Source organism: Chinchilla lanigera, unplaced genomic scaffold, assembly GCF_000276665.1.
Source record: "Chinchilla lanigera isolate Chin_1 unplaced genomic scaffold, ChiLan1.0 scaffold00097, whole genome shotgun sequence".
NCBI classification, from domain to species: domain Eukaryota; kingdom Metazoa; phylum Chordata; class Mammalia; order Rodentia; family Chinchillidae; genus Chinchilla; species Chinchilla lanigera.
Window position 1 is genome coordinate 7,575,263 of NW_004955498.1, and position 13,676 is coordinate 7,588,938.

Here is a 13,676-nt window from a genome sequence, read left to right on the forward strand (position 1 = left end):
TTGATGAGTTTTAAATATTAAAATAAATAAAATATGGAGTATTATATTAATATAATTAGTATAATATTATACTACAGTGCTACAGTGATAGAAACAGTATGATACTGGCAATAAAACAGACCTGTGAATCAATGGAACAGAATAGAGGATGCAGAAACAACTCCAGGCACACTCACACCTTATCTTTAGAAAGGGCGACAAGCACTGGAGTAAAGATCACCTCTTTAACAAACAGTGCTGGGAAAACTAGCTTTCCACACGCCAAACATTAAACCTAGGACCATATCTCTCACCATGCAGCAAACTAAAATCAAAATGGATCATAGATCTAAATACTAAAACAGGAACACTAAATCTGCTGGAATATATAACAGGTAAAACTCTTAAAGACATAGAAGTAAGCAAGCAGTTTCTGAACAACACCCTGCTGCACAAGAAAAAATACAAAGAATCAACAATGCAATCACATAGAATTTATTTATTTATTTATTTATTTATTTATTTATTTATTTATTTATTTTGGTTTTTCTCCGGTACCAGGAACTGAACTAACGACCTTGCGCTTGCCAGGCAGGCGCTTTTGCCGCTGAGCTAAATCCCCAGCCCCTCACATAGAATTTAAAAGTTTCTACCCAGCAAAGGAAACCAGCAACAGAGTGAAGAGGAAATCAACAGAATGGAAAGCAATTCTTGCCAGCTATTCCTCAGACAGAGATTAATATTTAGACTCCCTAAAAAGCAAAAAAAAATTTACATCCCTCAAATTTAAGGACCCAATCCAAAAATGGGAATCTGTAATGATTAGACACTTCTCAGATGAAGAAGTACAAATGATCAAGAAATACATTTTAAAATGTTCAACATTGCTGGCAATTCAAGAATTGCAAATTAAAACAATACTGTCCTGAGATTTCATCTCATTCCAGAAAGAATGGCTATTATCAAGAAATCAACCAATAACAAATGCTGGAGGGGCTACAGGGAAAAAGGAACTCTTCATTGCTGGTGGGAGTATACACTGGTACAACCACTAAAGAAATCAGTATGGAGATTTCTAGAAACACTAGACAGAAATTCCATTTGACCCTGCAATTCCCCTTCTAGGCATCTGCCTGAAAAAGTTAAAGTCGTGTTCTACAGTGACACATTCTTACTCACGTTTATAGTAGCACAATTTATAATGGCTAAATTTTGGAAACACCCCCTATGAGAATTAACAGATGAATGGATAAAGAAAATGTGGTATTTATATATAATGGTGTAGGGGCTGGGGATTTAGCTCAGTGGCAAAAGCGCCTGCCTGGCAAGCACAAGGTCGTGAGTTCGATTCCTGGTACCGGAAGAAAAACAAAAACAAAAAACCAAACAAAATATATATAATGGTGTACTACTCTGCTATAAAGTTGCTTATTTTTTTGAGACAGGGTCTCGCTATGCAGTTCAGGCTGGCCTTAAACTCACTTTGTAGCCCAGGGTGGCCTCAAACTTGCAACAATCCTCCTGCCTCAGCCTCCCTAATGCTAGGATTACAGGAGTGTGCCATCATGCAAGGCTCATACTCTGCTATAAAAGATAAACTTGAGACATTTTTAGATAAATGGATGCACCTCCAGTCCATAATCTTAGGGAAATAAATCAGGCACACAAGTTGAAATGTTGCATTTTTCTTTTGTATGAGAAACCTAAAGTATAAGTAAGGAGCAGAACGATAGATGTTAGGAAATTGGCAGAGATGGAGGGAAGGGGCAGGGAAGGAAAGGAAAAGGGATTTAAAGAAGAGTTAAAGAAAAATATGGCAGTAGAGCTTTTAAGAATGGGAAAGGGGAGAATGGTTGGAAGGAGAAGAAAGGGAGAGGAGGAGACAAACAAGAATGAAGATGTGTTTTGCACATGTGCAAACTCCCAAGGTAAATGTAATCGTATGTACTGCAAACATGGACTAATACAAAATAAAATAGCAAAAGAACCAAAAATATGAAGTGATTATATTGATATAATTAACATAAGAATATTTGACTATTAAAAGGAAATTATCACAGATAAATTAGAACATTACCTAATGGTTGAAGACACAACCCAACGGATAAACAGTATGATCTTAAATATATATGCACCTAAAAGCAGGGGCTCAAAATAAATAAAAAGAAAATGTATAGAGCAGACAGGGCAAGTAATCAAATCGACAATGAAACTGGGAATGGGCAATACTCATCTCTGAGTCAATGACAGAAAACATAGAGAATCTGCACAGATACAGACGGATTAAAATAGCACTATTAGCCAACTTCATCTAGCATGCATTTGAAGGATAAATACACATGAGAGTGAGATATACATTATATTGAAGTTAGCTTGGAGCCTTCAACAAGATAGGCCATAGGACAATACGTAACAAATTTAAAAGAGTTGAAGTCATACAAAGCATATTCTCTACTCGTAATAGAATTAAGCTGAACAATGCAAGAGATAACTGGAAATAACCCAAAGTTTTGAAACTCGAATGACACGTTTTACAAATTCGTGCTTCAAAAAAGTGGTAAGAGAAATTAGAAAATATTTAGAAATGAGTAAAAATAAAATATAATATATTATAATTGATAAGATTCCATTTATGCAATAATTACAGTGACATTTATGTCATTAAATATACAGGTTAGGAAGAAAAATCAAGCAAGTTTCCACCTTAGGAAATAACAAAAAGAAAAACAAATTAAACCCTAAGCAGAAGAGTGAGACTCATATAGAAATCAAAAAATTGAGTAGAAATCAACAAACTGAAGTTAGGGATACAATAAAATCAGTGGCCACAAAAGCTGCTGTTTTGTAAATTCAGAGAAACTGAACTTTTCAGAGACATTTAAGAAGTTGCTGAGAAACAGTGACTTGGGATACAGATAAAGTACAAGAAACTATAGGTGAAGAGCAAAAAACATGTATGAGTTTCCAGAAAAGATAAAAATGACAGAATATATATTATAATCATGCAAATGAATAAATGTCTTATGATCTAGACGTAACAGGAAACCGTTTACAAGTTTGGAATAACCAGCAAATTAAACAGATGTAGTACTGCAATGCAGAAAAAGGAATGAGGTGATAATATGCAAAAATAAGGAACAGTTTTTAACTTGCAAGGGGAAAAATGTTGGTTAAGTATTTTAAAAGTTTGATAAAAAAGCCATTAGGGAAAATATTAATGTTTATTAATTTTATCATATTAAATAGTGTGCAAATGTATTTTTAAATTAAAACTTATAAGATTACTGAAAAGAAAGAAATGTGCATATCTTTAAAGACAAAATGCTCACAGAAGGGAAGAGAATGTGCAGTTCTTTTTTTGAGACAGGGTCTTGCTATGTAATTCAGGTTGGCCTTGAATTCACAGAGACCCTACTGCCTCAGCCTCCTAGTGCTGGGATGACAGGCGTGCACTACCAAGACCAGCAAATTGTATTTATTTTCTTTTTGGGCACAGGGTCTCACTATGTAATTCAGCTAGGCCTTGAGCTCACTGTGTACTCCAGGCTGCCCTCGAACTCACTGTGATCCTCCTACCTCAGCCTCCCCTGTTTTGGGGTTACAGGCGTGTGCCAGCAAAGCCAACATTGCATTTGTTTTTTTTAAATGAGAAAGAACAAAATATATACTGGTGAGAAAATGCCCACTACATACTCCGAGGGATGTAGCTCAGTGGGTAAAAGGTCTGGCCTAGCAAGTCCAAGGTCCTGAGTTTGATTCAAGCCACCATTAAAAAACAAAGAACGTGGATTCATACCAAATTATTATTATCACTTAACGAATGTTGTGTCTGAATGAAATGGAGACACGATAAAGTATAAAACATATGAGAGATACAGTGAACAGCCAAACATGTAGCGTTTGTAGTACTGAAGTGTTAAAATGATGCATCCCAGCTCTTCATTTTGTTTTTGGTATTAGGAATTGAATTCAAAACCTTGTGTTTGCCAGGCAGGCCCCGGCTCCCTGCTCCTTTCATGTGGTGGTTTCTTCCATGAAAGATAATCATATGCTAAGACGACATGGACTGAAAACACATTAAGGAAAATAGAGATCATTTTGGTGAAAATATTGCAACCTTCTTAGGAAAATGAGTGTTAAAAAGAACCGCAAAACCACCTTGGACACGCTGCGCTGCACAAGAAGCCGAGGGACCCTGCCCTGCAGCGTGTGAAGGAGAGTCACGCAGCACTGCCATTTGCAGAACAGTGAGGAAAGCATGCTGTAATACATACTGCACAAATAATTTTTGTTTGAATATAATCCGTGAAAGTTTTTTGTTTTGCTTTGTGTTTGTCTTTTCAAGACAGGGTTTCACTGTGTGGTTCAGGCTGGCCTTGACCTCACTTTGTAGCCCAGGCTGGCCTTGAACTCAGAGCAATTGTCCTGCCTCAGCTTCCCGAGTGCTGGGATTACAGGTGCACGCTACCATGGCCAGTTTTTTTTTTTTTTTTTCCTAAGACAGGGACTCGGTATATCATTATGTAGCCCAACTTGGCCTTGAACTCACTATGTAGGCCAGGTTGGCCTCCAGCTTGCAGCAATCTTCCTGCCTCAGCCTCTGGAGTGCTGGGATTACAGGCACGCACCACCACACTAGGCTCCATTCTGTTCTTGCCCAAAGCATCTCCGTAAGTACTTTATTATGGAATTGTAACAGTAATTTGCAGGGGAGGGTGGAGGAGGTATGTAAATTGTCTCCTAGAAAATTAAATAAAAATACTGAATGTGAAAAAGAAGAACAATGTTCAATTATTATGTGGAATTAATGACTGAAACACATTTCTAAATAGCAATTTTTGTTATGAGTTTTTAACAAGAGACATATAAACAAGCTTTTGACGAGAATATAAATAATACTCATAATGAAAGTCACTGGGATAATTCCTCCTACCAATATTGCCTATATTCAGTCTTCCCTCTAAATATGGAATCCAATTACATCACAGAGAATATGGCTTAAATACAAATACAGTTTTCCTTTTTAAAATGAAAGCTATTACTTGTTCTTGAGAGAAGATATTTTAACAAATGGTTTATTCTTACCCCAACAGCATTGTATTTGAAAGTGAGAGAGAAATTGGAAGAGTAAACGTTGCCTAACTAATTGGCTTTTTAAGTTTTTCTATTGTTTCTTTATAGATACACAAGCATCAAACATATTGGAGGCTGAACAGATTCCACCAAGATGCTGATCAATACTGTATTACAAAGAAGCTGTCTAGGAATCTGTTTTTATTTTGGTAGTTACATTTTGAAACACAATATATCACAGTTAAATGCTAATTCATATGTATTTCAGAAGTGGTAGAAATATGGAAAGCATAAATAAGAGAATAAAGATCAGTTATGTTTTCATAAACAGGAAAAATCTTGGTGTTTTGGTGTATATACACCTAGTTTGGTGTGAGTTTATTTCTGTGAATATTTGTGTTCCCCAGTCTTTCAATCTGATTTTAATTTGAGTAAATGGAAGTGCTGGAGCATTGGTCAGGTATAGATAACTTAGATTTTAAATTTAGAGCATAGGATTTCTGATTCTGGCTACAATGGAGTAATAGGAACCATTCTGCACACCAATCTGAAACACCTAAAAACAAGATAAACTATGTGACATGGTGACTCTCAATTTAATGGAAATCTGGCAAAGAAGAGTGTTGTCTGGGACATAAAGAAGGAGTGAAGCGAGTCCATGAATTCCAAGCTCACTGCCTGGAGTGATGTGGACCACAGCGCACGGAGGGAATGCGGTGGTCTCCTCAAGTTGGAAATGTGCAGGTGGAATCCAGAGACGCCAACCAAGGTAGTTAGAACTTGCAGGGAAAAGTTCCAGACAGAAGAGGGTACCGCAGAAAGAAATCTCCACCAGTCATAAAAGTTCGGGGATTATTCCTGTTCCCCTTAGTCAGGATGGGAAACTCATGATTCAGGTGGGGTATTTAAAGTATTCAGAATGGTTTTGTCCTTGGGGTAAGAAAATACTAACTCTAGATTAAACACTGCCTTTACCTCACATGACAAATTTTAAAAGGAAGCACCAATATAACTGCTCCAAGTAACTTAACTAGCTCACAATGAAGCACAAAATATTATTTATTTATGTAAACATAAAAATACCCAGTACTCAACCAGGTAAAATTCAGTGTCTGATATCCAATGGCAAATTATCAGGCACTAAAGAAACAGGGAGTTAGAATCAATAACGAAGAGAAAAAGAAATTAAAACGGACCTAGAAATGAGACGAATGATAGGGTTATTAGAGACGGACATTAATACTATATACAACTGTTTTTTGAATATTGAAAAAAGAATAAAGGGTTAAACACAGCAAATAGAAGCATGGAAATTATACAAAGAACTTAAAACTTTGAGATATATAAACTACAATGTCTAAGATGAAAAAATATACTGGTTTGAATTATTAGCAGAGTGAATAAGTAAGAAGAAAGGATTATTGAACTTGCAGATGTAGCAATCAAATCTTCTAGAACAAAATAAACACAAAGGAGAAGACACTGAAAACAATGAGCTGTAAGGCAAGCTCTAGGGGTCTACTGTACATCCATTTGGAGACCCTGAAGGAGAAGAGGGAGATTAAAAAACATACATGAAGAAATAATGAAGGAAAACTCCTCAAAATTGATGAAAACTGTGCCCTCATGGGTTCAAACAATTAAAAGAATTCCCAGAAACAAGAATTATGAAAAAGAAGTCCTTCAAAATCAAATTACTCAAAGCCAGTGATAAAGAGAATGTCGTAAAAACACCCAGAGGAAAAAAGCACTTTGCCTATAGAGGAATATAGATAGAGATTTATTGTCAAAAACAGTGAAGGCAAGACAAGAGTGGGACAACACCCTTACAGTACTGAAACAAAGTAAAACTTCCAATTTAAAAGTTTATACATTGCGAAAATGCATCATAAAACAATGGTGAAATAAAGACGTTTTCAGAAATACATAACCTTAAAGAATACACCGACAGACATGCACTGTGAGAAATATTAAGGTTGCTTGAAAGAAATGTTAAAGGAAGTCCTCAGGAAGACAGAAGCTAATACCAGATAGAAATCTCAGTTGACAGAAGGGAATGAAGAGCATTGCAAATTGCAATTTCATGGGTAAATATAATTTCCTTAATAAAGAAATGTCTTAAACAGGTGACTGTGTAAAGTACAAATAATAATAATGTGGGCTGGGATATAACTCAGTTGTAGAGTGTTTGCCTAGCATGTGCAAGATTTGATTTCCAGTACATCAAATATTAATATTAATAAAAATAATGTAGGTGAAATTTATAACACATAGGAGTAGAATGTATAGCAACAATATAGATGAAAGACGAAGGGAGAAGCAATGAAATTACACCATTGGTTTTCATGTGCCTGTTTACTTTAAATTCCAGTGGTGTAACCAGCTACTTGCCTTTTTTTTTTTTTTTTTTTTCAATTTTTTTCTGGTATCCGAAGTGACCAGGCGAACCCACATATCCTAGGCATTTACATAACACTCGTGCAGTGACCAGGTGAACCCACCTATCCCAGGCATTTACATAACACTCATCACTTCCAGTGTAAACAGTGTGCCTGGTGAGATGCTGTGAATTCCAAATGCAAAATTATTCTTTTTTCTATCGAGTCAGAAATTAATATAGGAGTTACATCTCCTTTCTGTTTTGAAGGGAATAGAGCTACACATCTTTTAGAGGATGCTGGTTGAGATTAGACCACCTGAAGGTCAGTCAAGGGGACTGTGCAGTATGTTGGGGGAGCAGAGGCAACATATATAGTGGTCGTTTTGGTACCCATGGGGGTTGGCTTCAGGATCATCCACAGATACCCGTATCCAGAACTGCTCAAGTCCCTTATATAAAATAGTGCAATCTTTCCAGAGAAGCTACATGAGCATCGCTCAAACTTTAAATTATCTTTAAATGACTTACAATGCTGAATATAATGCAAACGGTATGTAAACAAAGCTTAGTCTGCTTTTTGGGGAGCGATGCCCAGAAAAAAGTCTGGATATTTTCCACACAGGCATGTTTTATGGAACATTTTTTCTTTGTGGTCGTTTGACTCTACAGATACAGGACCCACGGCTATGCACAGCTGACTGTGTAATAAAATGGACCAAGCTCCCCGCTCTTACTCAAGCGAAACAGTGCAGCTTGTCACAACCGATCGCAGGGTCCTCTTTGTCACCTAGGAGACACTGTGCAGTGCTAATAAATGATGAGTTGAAGAGTCCTAAGCTTGAAAGAGTGAGACTAGTGGTAGCCTCCAGATATAGTCACACAGCGATACTTGTCCCAGCCCTGTCCCTTACCAGCCAGCCACCTGGGAAATTCCCAGCCCTGGGAGGCTGCAGCTGTGCTCCTGTGCAGGAGTCTGACCAGGCCTGTCCAGTGGGGCTGCAGGAAGGTGTGCCCGGCCTGTAAAGCTCCCAGCCCTGGGCCTGGCTTGAGCTGTGACCACACTGAATGGCAGGTGGCTGCCACCTCCACCAGGACTTGATCCCAGCCCTAGCACTCGGGGTGCTGTTCTTACTGGCGTCGCTCTCCGGGCCGTATCAGAGGACATGCAGCTCTATAGGATGCGAAGACCTAATTGGCCCAAATGGGAAATTTCATAACTAAAATGGAGCAAATCTTCCCACTGAGAGGACATGGGACAAAGTCAGTGTGTGGAGTCTTTCCCAGGGGATGCAACTAAGACTCTTAGAATGTGAAGGACCCGCTCCTCTGTCTCTCTGAGCAACTTTCCCAGGCAAACCAGTGTTTCCATTCTGTTCCTCCCCACCACAAACCTAGCCCTTGTGCAGAGCTGTCCAAATAGCTCTAAAGGTAACCTATGTGCAATGCTCCAGTGGACTTTCCTCTGCTTTTCCCAGGCCAGGAGAAAGTGTCAGCCTGGAGCTCCTGGACAGGACTTGAAGGAAACACCGTGTCCCTGACACTGCTCACAGTTGATGGGATGGATGACCTCGTTCTAGTGTCCCTCTGCCCTGGGATAGAGGTCAGGACACGTCTCCCACCTCACCCACATGGAGCTTCCTTTCTGCTTCACCTGTGAAGCACAAAGAACTGCCCACAACAGTTTTCCCCTTTCAGGGCCAAAATAACCCAACTGAGCGTCTGGCCCGGCCATCACAGGGCACTGAAATGAGTTCCCGCAGAAGGCACTGCAGTTCCCCCAGCCCCAAAGTGCGCTGGCTGCACATCCTCCTTCGTGGCGCTCTGCTGGGCCCCAGCTGCCTACGTGTCTCTTACTCGTTCTTCCATGTTGGAGGACATCGCTGCTCCTCCCTGCCACGGCTGCTGTCCCGGACTGCAGTGTCCCGTGGGCAAGACCAGGGCCTGATGAGCCTCGGTCCCTTGCAGAAACCACAGACGCACGGAGGGAAGCGCACTCGCTCAGTCAAGGTTTGCGAGTCAATGCACCAAGTAGCAACAGGACTCTTTATTGAGATTAAAGTTCTCCAATATGTTTGAATAAGCCAAGAGCATACAGAATATTTTTTAAATTTTACAGAGCAACAGCCTAAAAGACATAAAGAACAAAGTTTTGTGCTGATTTTCCCCACCTGTTTTACTGATGACTTCTTTCACATTTCCAAGAAAGCTTTTATCCCAGTGACAAAACAGGAAATGTCATGACTAAAATTCAGTAATCCTCCCCCTCAGAAGACATGTGACAAAGTCCGTGTGGGAGCAGTCTCCCCCAGGGGATGCAGTTCAGGCTCCTAGAATGTGAGCAAAGGACCCACTGTTTCCCTCCCAGATGATTTTCCAATCTAACCACTACTTCCACTCATTTCCTCCACCCAAAAAGTTGCCCTTCTGTACAGGTATGCGATGACACTGACGGCAACCTAGGTATAATGTTCTCTGGAGGGAGCTGGCTGGTATCTGGGCCACAGTCACTGGAAATTCCTATTTCCAATGAAACGCTTTCAGGTGATGGGCAGAGCATACCTAGTCCATGTACTATGTGAAAAAGCAGAGACCAGGACTCAAACACCTTCCCTACCTGCTCCAGGTGCAGACCACTCTGCTTTGTTCAGTCATCATTCAAAGGACACTTTCTGGACCTGCTTTATGTTCTCTTAGTGCTGAGAGCTGCCGTCAGTCTTGTCCTGGTCACCATGCACGCTACTCACAGTCAGCTCCTACAGAAGAAACTGTAGTTTCCCGCAGCCTCACATTACCCTGCCTCTGCACTGACCCTCAGCTGCTCTCCCCTGGAGCCCCATCCCTCATTGTCCCTCACTTTTCTTTAGGTCCTAGGGGATACGGCAGCATCTTCCTCCTATGGCAGCTGGTCCACCATTCTACAGGAGGTTGTGTCTGGCTTTTCACAGTATCACACTGCTAACCCAGGCTCTCTCAAAGAGCAGATGTTCAAAGAAGGTTTGGGGAAGAAATAAGCCAGTGAGGGTTCATTTATTATGATGGAATTTTGAATTTAAAAAGTAAAAGACATACAGCAACCATTGTTAATTTCCTATCACCTTGTCTGAAATTCTGTATTGCTTCTATTGTTTGGGTATTGTTTTGTTTATGTCTGTTTGTTTGTTAATCTGTCTTCATTCTTTTACCTTTAAAATTAAAAAAAAAAAAAAAAGTAAATAACAACCTGGTGTGGTGGCAGGGCAGAAGGCTGAGGCAGGAGGATCATCCCAAGTTCGAGACCAGCCTGGGCTACAAAGTGAGCTCAAAGCCAGCCTGAACTGCCCAGCGAGACCCTGTCTCAAAAAAAAAAAAAAAAAAAAAAAAAAGTAAAACTAAATGCCTATAATTTCAGCACTCAGGAGGCTGAAGCAGGAGGATCACTATGACTTTGAGGCCACCCTGGGCTATGTAAGCAAGTTCAATGCCAGCCTGCGTAGATAGTGAGAACCTGTTTCAAAAAAAAAAAAAAAAGGAAACAAGATCTAGGTGTACACCTTTTAATTTAACTTAATTTTTTCTGTTTTTTTCTTGAGACAGAGTCTCACTCTGTAATTCAGACTGGTCTTAAACTCACTATGTAGCCCAGGTTAACCATGACCTCGAGGAGATCCTCCTGCCTCAGCCTCCCAATATCTTGTAACTTTATAGAATAACAGATTAAAACTAAAAGGAAATAAAATTAATGTTTTCTTCTTTTTTTTTTTTAGTAAGTTTCTTTGCATTTTTAAAGAAATTCCAATTCCAGTGCCATGGTATCTTGTTAAAAATAAAGAGGGAAGGCTTCCTAGCTTGATTCACAAAATACTGAAACTTTCTCTTAAACTTCATAAACAGCAAAAAAATGTGCAACTAACAATCTGTAAATTTAGGTTTTGGACTAAACCACTTAACATTTTAGAATATGAAGAAGATAAATCCCCAAGTCATGCAAACAGAAGAGGAAGCCCAAGATAATTTGTTACCAAACTCTAGCCTGGCTCCTCACAACACTGACTCAGTATCAACTTACTCTGGGGAGGGAAAGCTAGTAGTGGCACTAGAACTTGCACTGGCCAGGGTGCTAGTTGTGGCATTTCTCGCCTGGGCCCTCTCTTCCTCATCTCTCAAAGCCTCCTCATACCTCTGCGTGAAGGATCTGGGATCATTCCCACCAATGCTGCTCAAAAATTGTAGGATTTGCATCTTAGTGATTTCGGCATGGGTCCTTGGACCCCACAGGAACTCGTATCTAGGAGGGTCACTGTTGGGCACCTGCCGGTACACCAGGTACTGCTCTTGCACAAAATCTTCCAAAATGAGCTTCCTGGGCTCCCCATAGATAAAGTGCTCGGTCCCAGGCAATATTCCCATCACATTCAGTGTTTGCCAAATTTCCTCCTCTGGGGCACAGTCGCCGTGCAGGAAGATTATGCTCAGGATAAGTACCAGAAGGCCAGTCTTGGGCATACCCTGGACTTCACTGGACACCCCATCATAGGAGATGCCGAGGATAGGGGCAAGGACATAGGCCTGGCCAGGGGGCTTCACATCCTTCAACTCAATGCCAAAGACCAGCTGCAAGCACTCAAAGGCTTCATCAAAAATCACAGAGAAGTGGCTATAATTGTGGATGATATCCATAATTTCTGCCTCTGTCACTGGCTCCTGCATTTGATACTTCAGGAGTAGGAAATTCACCAAATTAGTCACCTTCTCATCTTTCTCACTTTTAGACAAAAACTCAGTATCGGGCAGCTCCTGGCAGGTGCTCTGACCCTCCACTCCTTGCCTATTGGGGTCCTCATCAGATGGGCTCCACAGAGTGGAGGCTACTGCGGGGAGGGAAGAACAGGCTCCCTGAAGACTCTGCAGGGAACCTGAGCTTTCAGCAGCAGTAAAATCCTCTCGGGCGCTCGACATTGTAGGAGAGCTAGAGGAGAAGGAAGAGGAGTCAGTGGAGGTAGGTAAAGAGGAGGAGGAAGTGGAAGAGGACGACGAAGAATCATCCTCCACAGGCACAGGAACCCGAGCACCAGGGTCACTCTGCCTTTCACTTTGGTCCTCGGGGTCCTCCTCAGGCATGTAGCACAGGCGTTTCCGAGGCTGAGACATGACGGCTTTGGTAATGGACAGCTGGCAAGAGCTCGATGACAGGGTTTCAGAGGCCTGAGGGAGAGAGGAAGCCCATGAGCGGCCTCCGCTGAGAACCGCAACCTTGGCAGTGCTCACGAAGGCTGAGTACCGGTCTGTTCTTTGGGTGCTGCTCTAGGCCCTCACAGGCTCCTGTCCTACAGGAGGGCCAGTCCCCTGGGAACCTGGGACAGAAACTGAGACTACTCCTCAGGGTGTAGCTGGCCCACAGAAGACAATGCTCAGGGCAAACAGCAGGGTGAGTGGAGCCAGGCACTACGTGGCCTCTTTTGTTCTGGGAGTGTGGGGCTCTTGGGACATGTTCAGAGCAACACCTCACCTTGACTCCTGGCACCACCTGGGCCTTCTCTGCTGCTATGAGTGAAGAACACTGCTTCACACCAACACCTTCACAGTGTGCTTCTGGGGGCTCCTGTAGGAGGCGTGGAGGCCCTCAGGCTGCAGCCCTCAAGCACAGTCCTGCTGTCAGCACCGGAGAGGTGGGCTGAACTCTGAGGTCCCTGTTGGTCTGGATGGGTGGTCCCCTCCCTGCTGACTCAGCGACCTCAACTGGACAGGACCTGGACCCCAGTCCTTTGCTGGCCTGACGTAATAGGTCAGAACAAGTGTCAACTTCCCTAAGAGGGTACAAACGGCTGTGGCGGGGAGGCTCAGATCTGGCTACACCTGCCCAGAGGAAACAGAAAGAGGCGGCCAAATTCAGCGGGGCCCATGTTCCCCGGGAGGAGGAACTTGCACCGTCTTTACCCAGCTGGATGGTAAGTTGCTGAGTTTTAGAGCATATCCAATTCATTTTATACACTTCCTGGGACTACCTAAAGCCAACTTCTCTAAACAACAGCTCTATCTTCTTGGTGTCAGTGAGCTGTAGGAGGTATGAGGAGCTGGACTCAGGAGAGCAGGAGGATTCAGGTTTCCCAAGACCACTGAGTGCTTGGGGGCGATGCGGGTGCAGCACCCACCATCTGGGCGGTGTACCCTCAGTCCTCCCTTCAGGTCCTCGCCTTGACCTTGGCAGGTCCTTTGTGTGCTGGGCAGATGGGTTCCCTGTGCCAACGTGCACACACCCTCTCAGATC

General features: G+C 41.8%; 1 protein-coding gene across 1 annotated transcript; it reads right to left on the reverse strand.

Annotated features, from left to right (window-relative positions):
- Positions 1–11,473: 11,473 nt before the first annotated feature.
- LOC102028436 (melanoma-associated antigen 10-like) lies at positions 11,474–12,986 on the reverse strand. Its single transcript, XM_005406495.1, has 2 exons — positions 12,918–12,986; positions 11,474–12,613 (listed from the first exon to the last, which is right to left on the reverse strand). The coding sequence occupies exon 2, from the start codon at positions 12,557–12,559 to the stop codon at positions 11,474–11,476; it is 1,086 nt and encodes a 361-aa protein (XP_005406552.1). The 5' UTR covers positions 12,560–12,613; positions 12,918–12,986.
- Between the last annotated feature and the right edge of the window lie 690 nt (positions 12,987–13,676).

Coding starts and splice junctions, on each gene's coding strand:
- LOC102028436 (XM_005406495.1), bottom strand. CDS start 12,559: ATGTCTCAGCCTCGGAAACGCCTGTGCTACATGCCTGAGGAGGACCCC.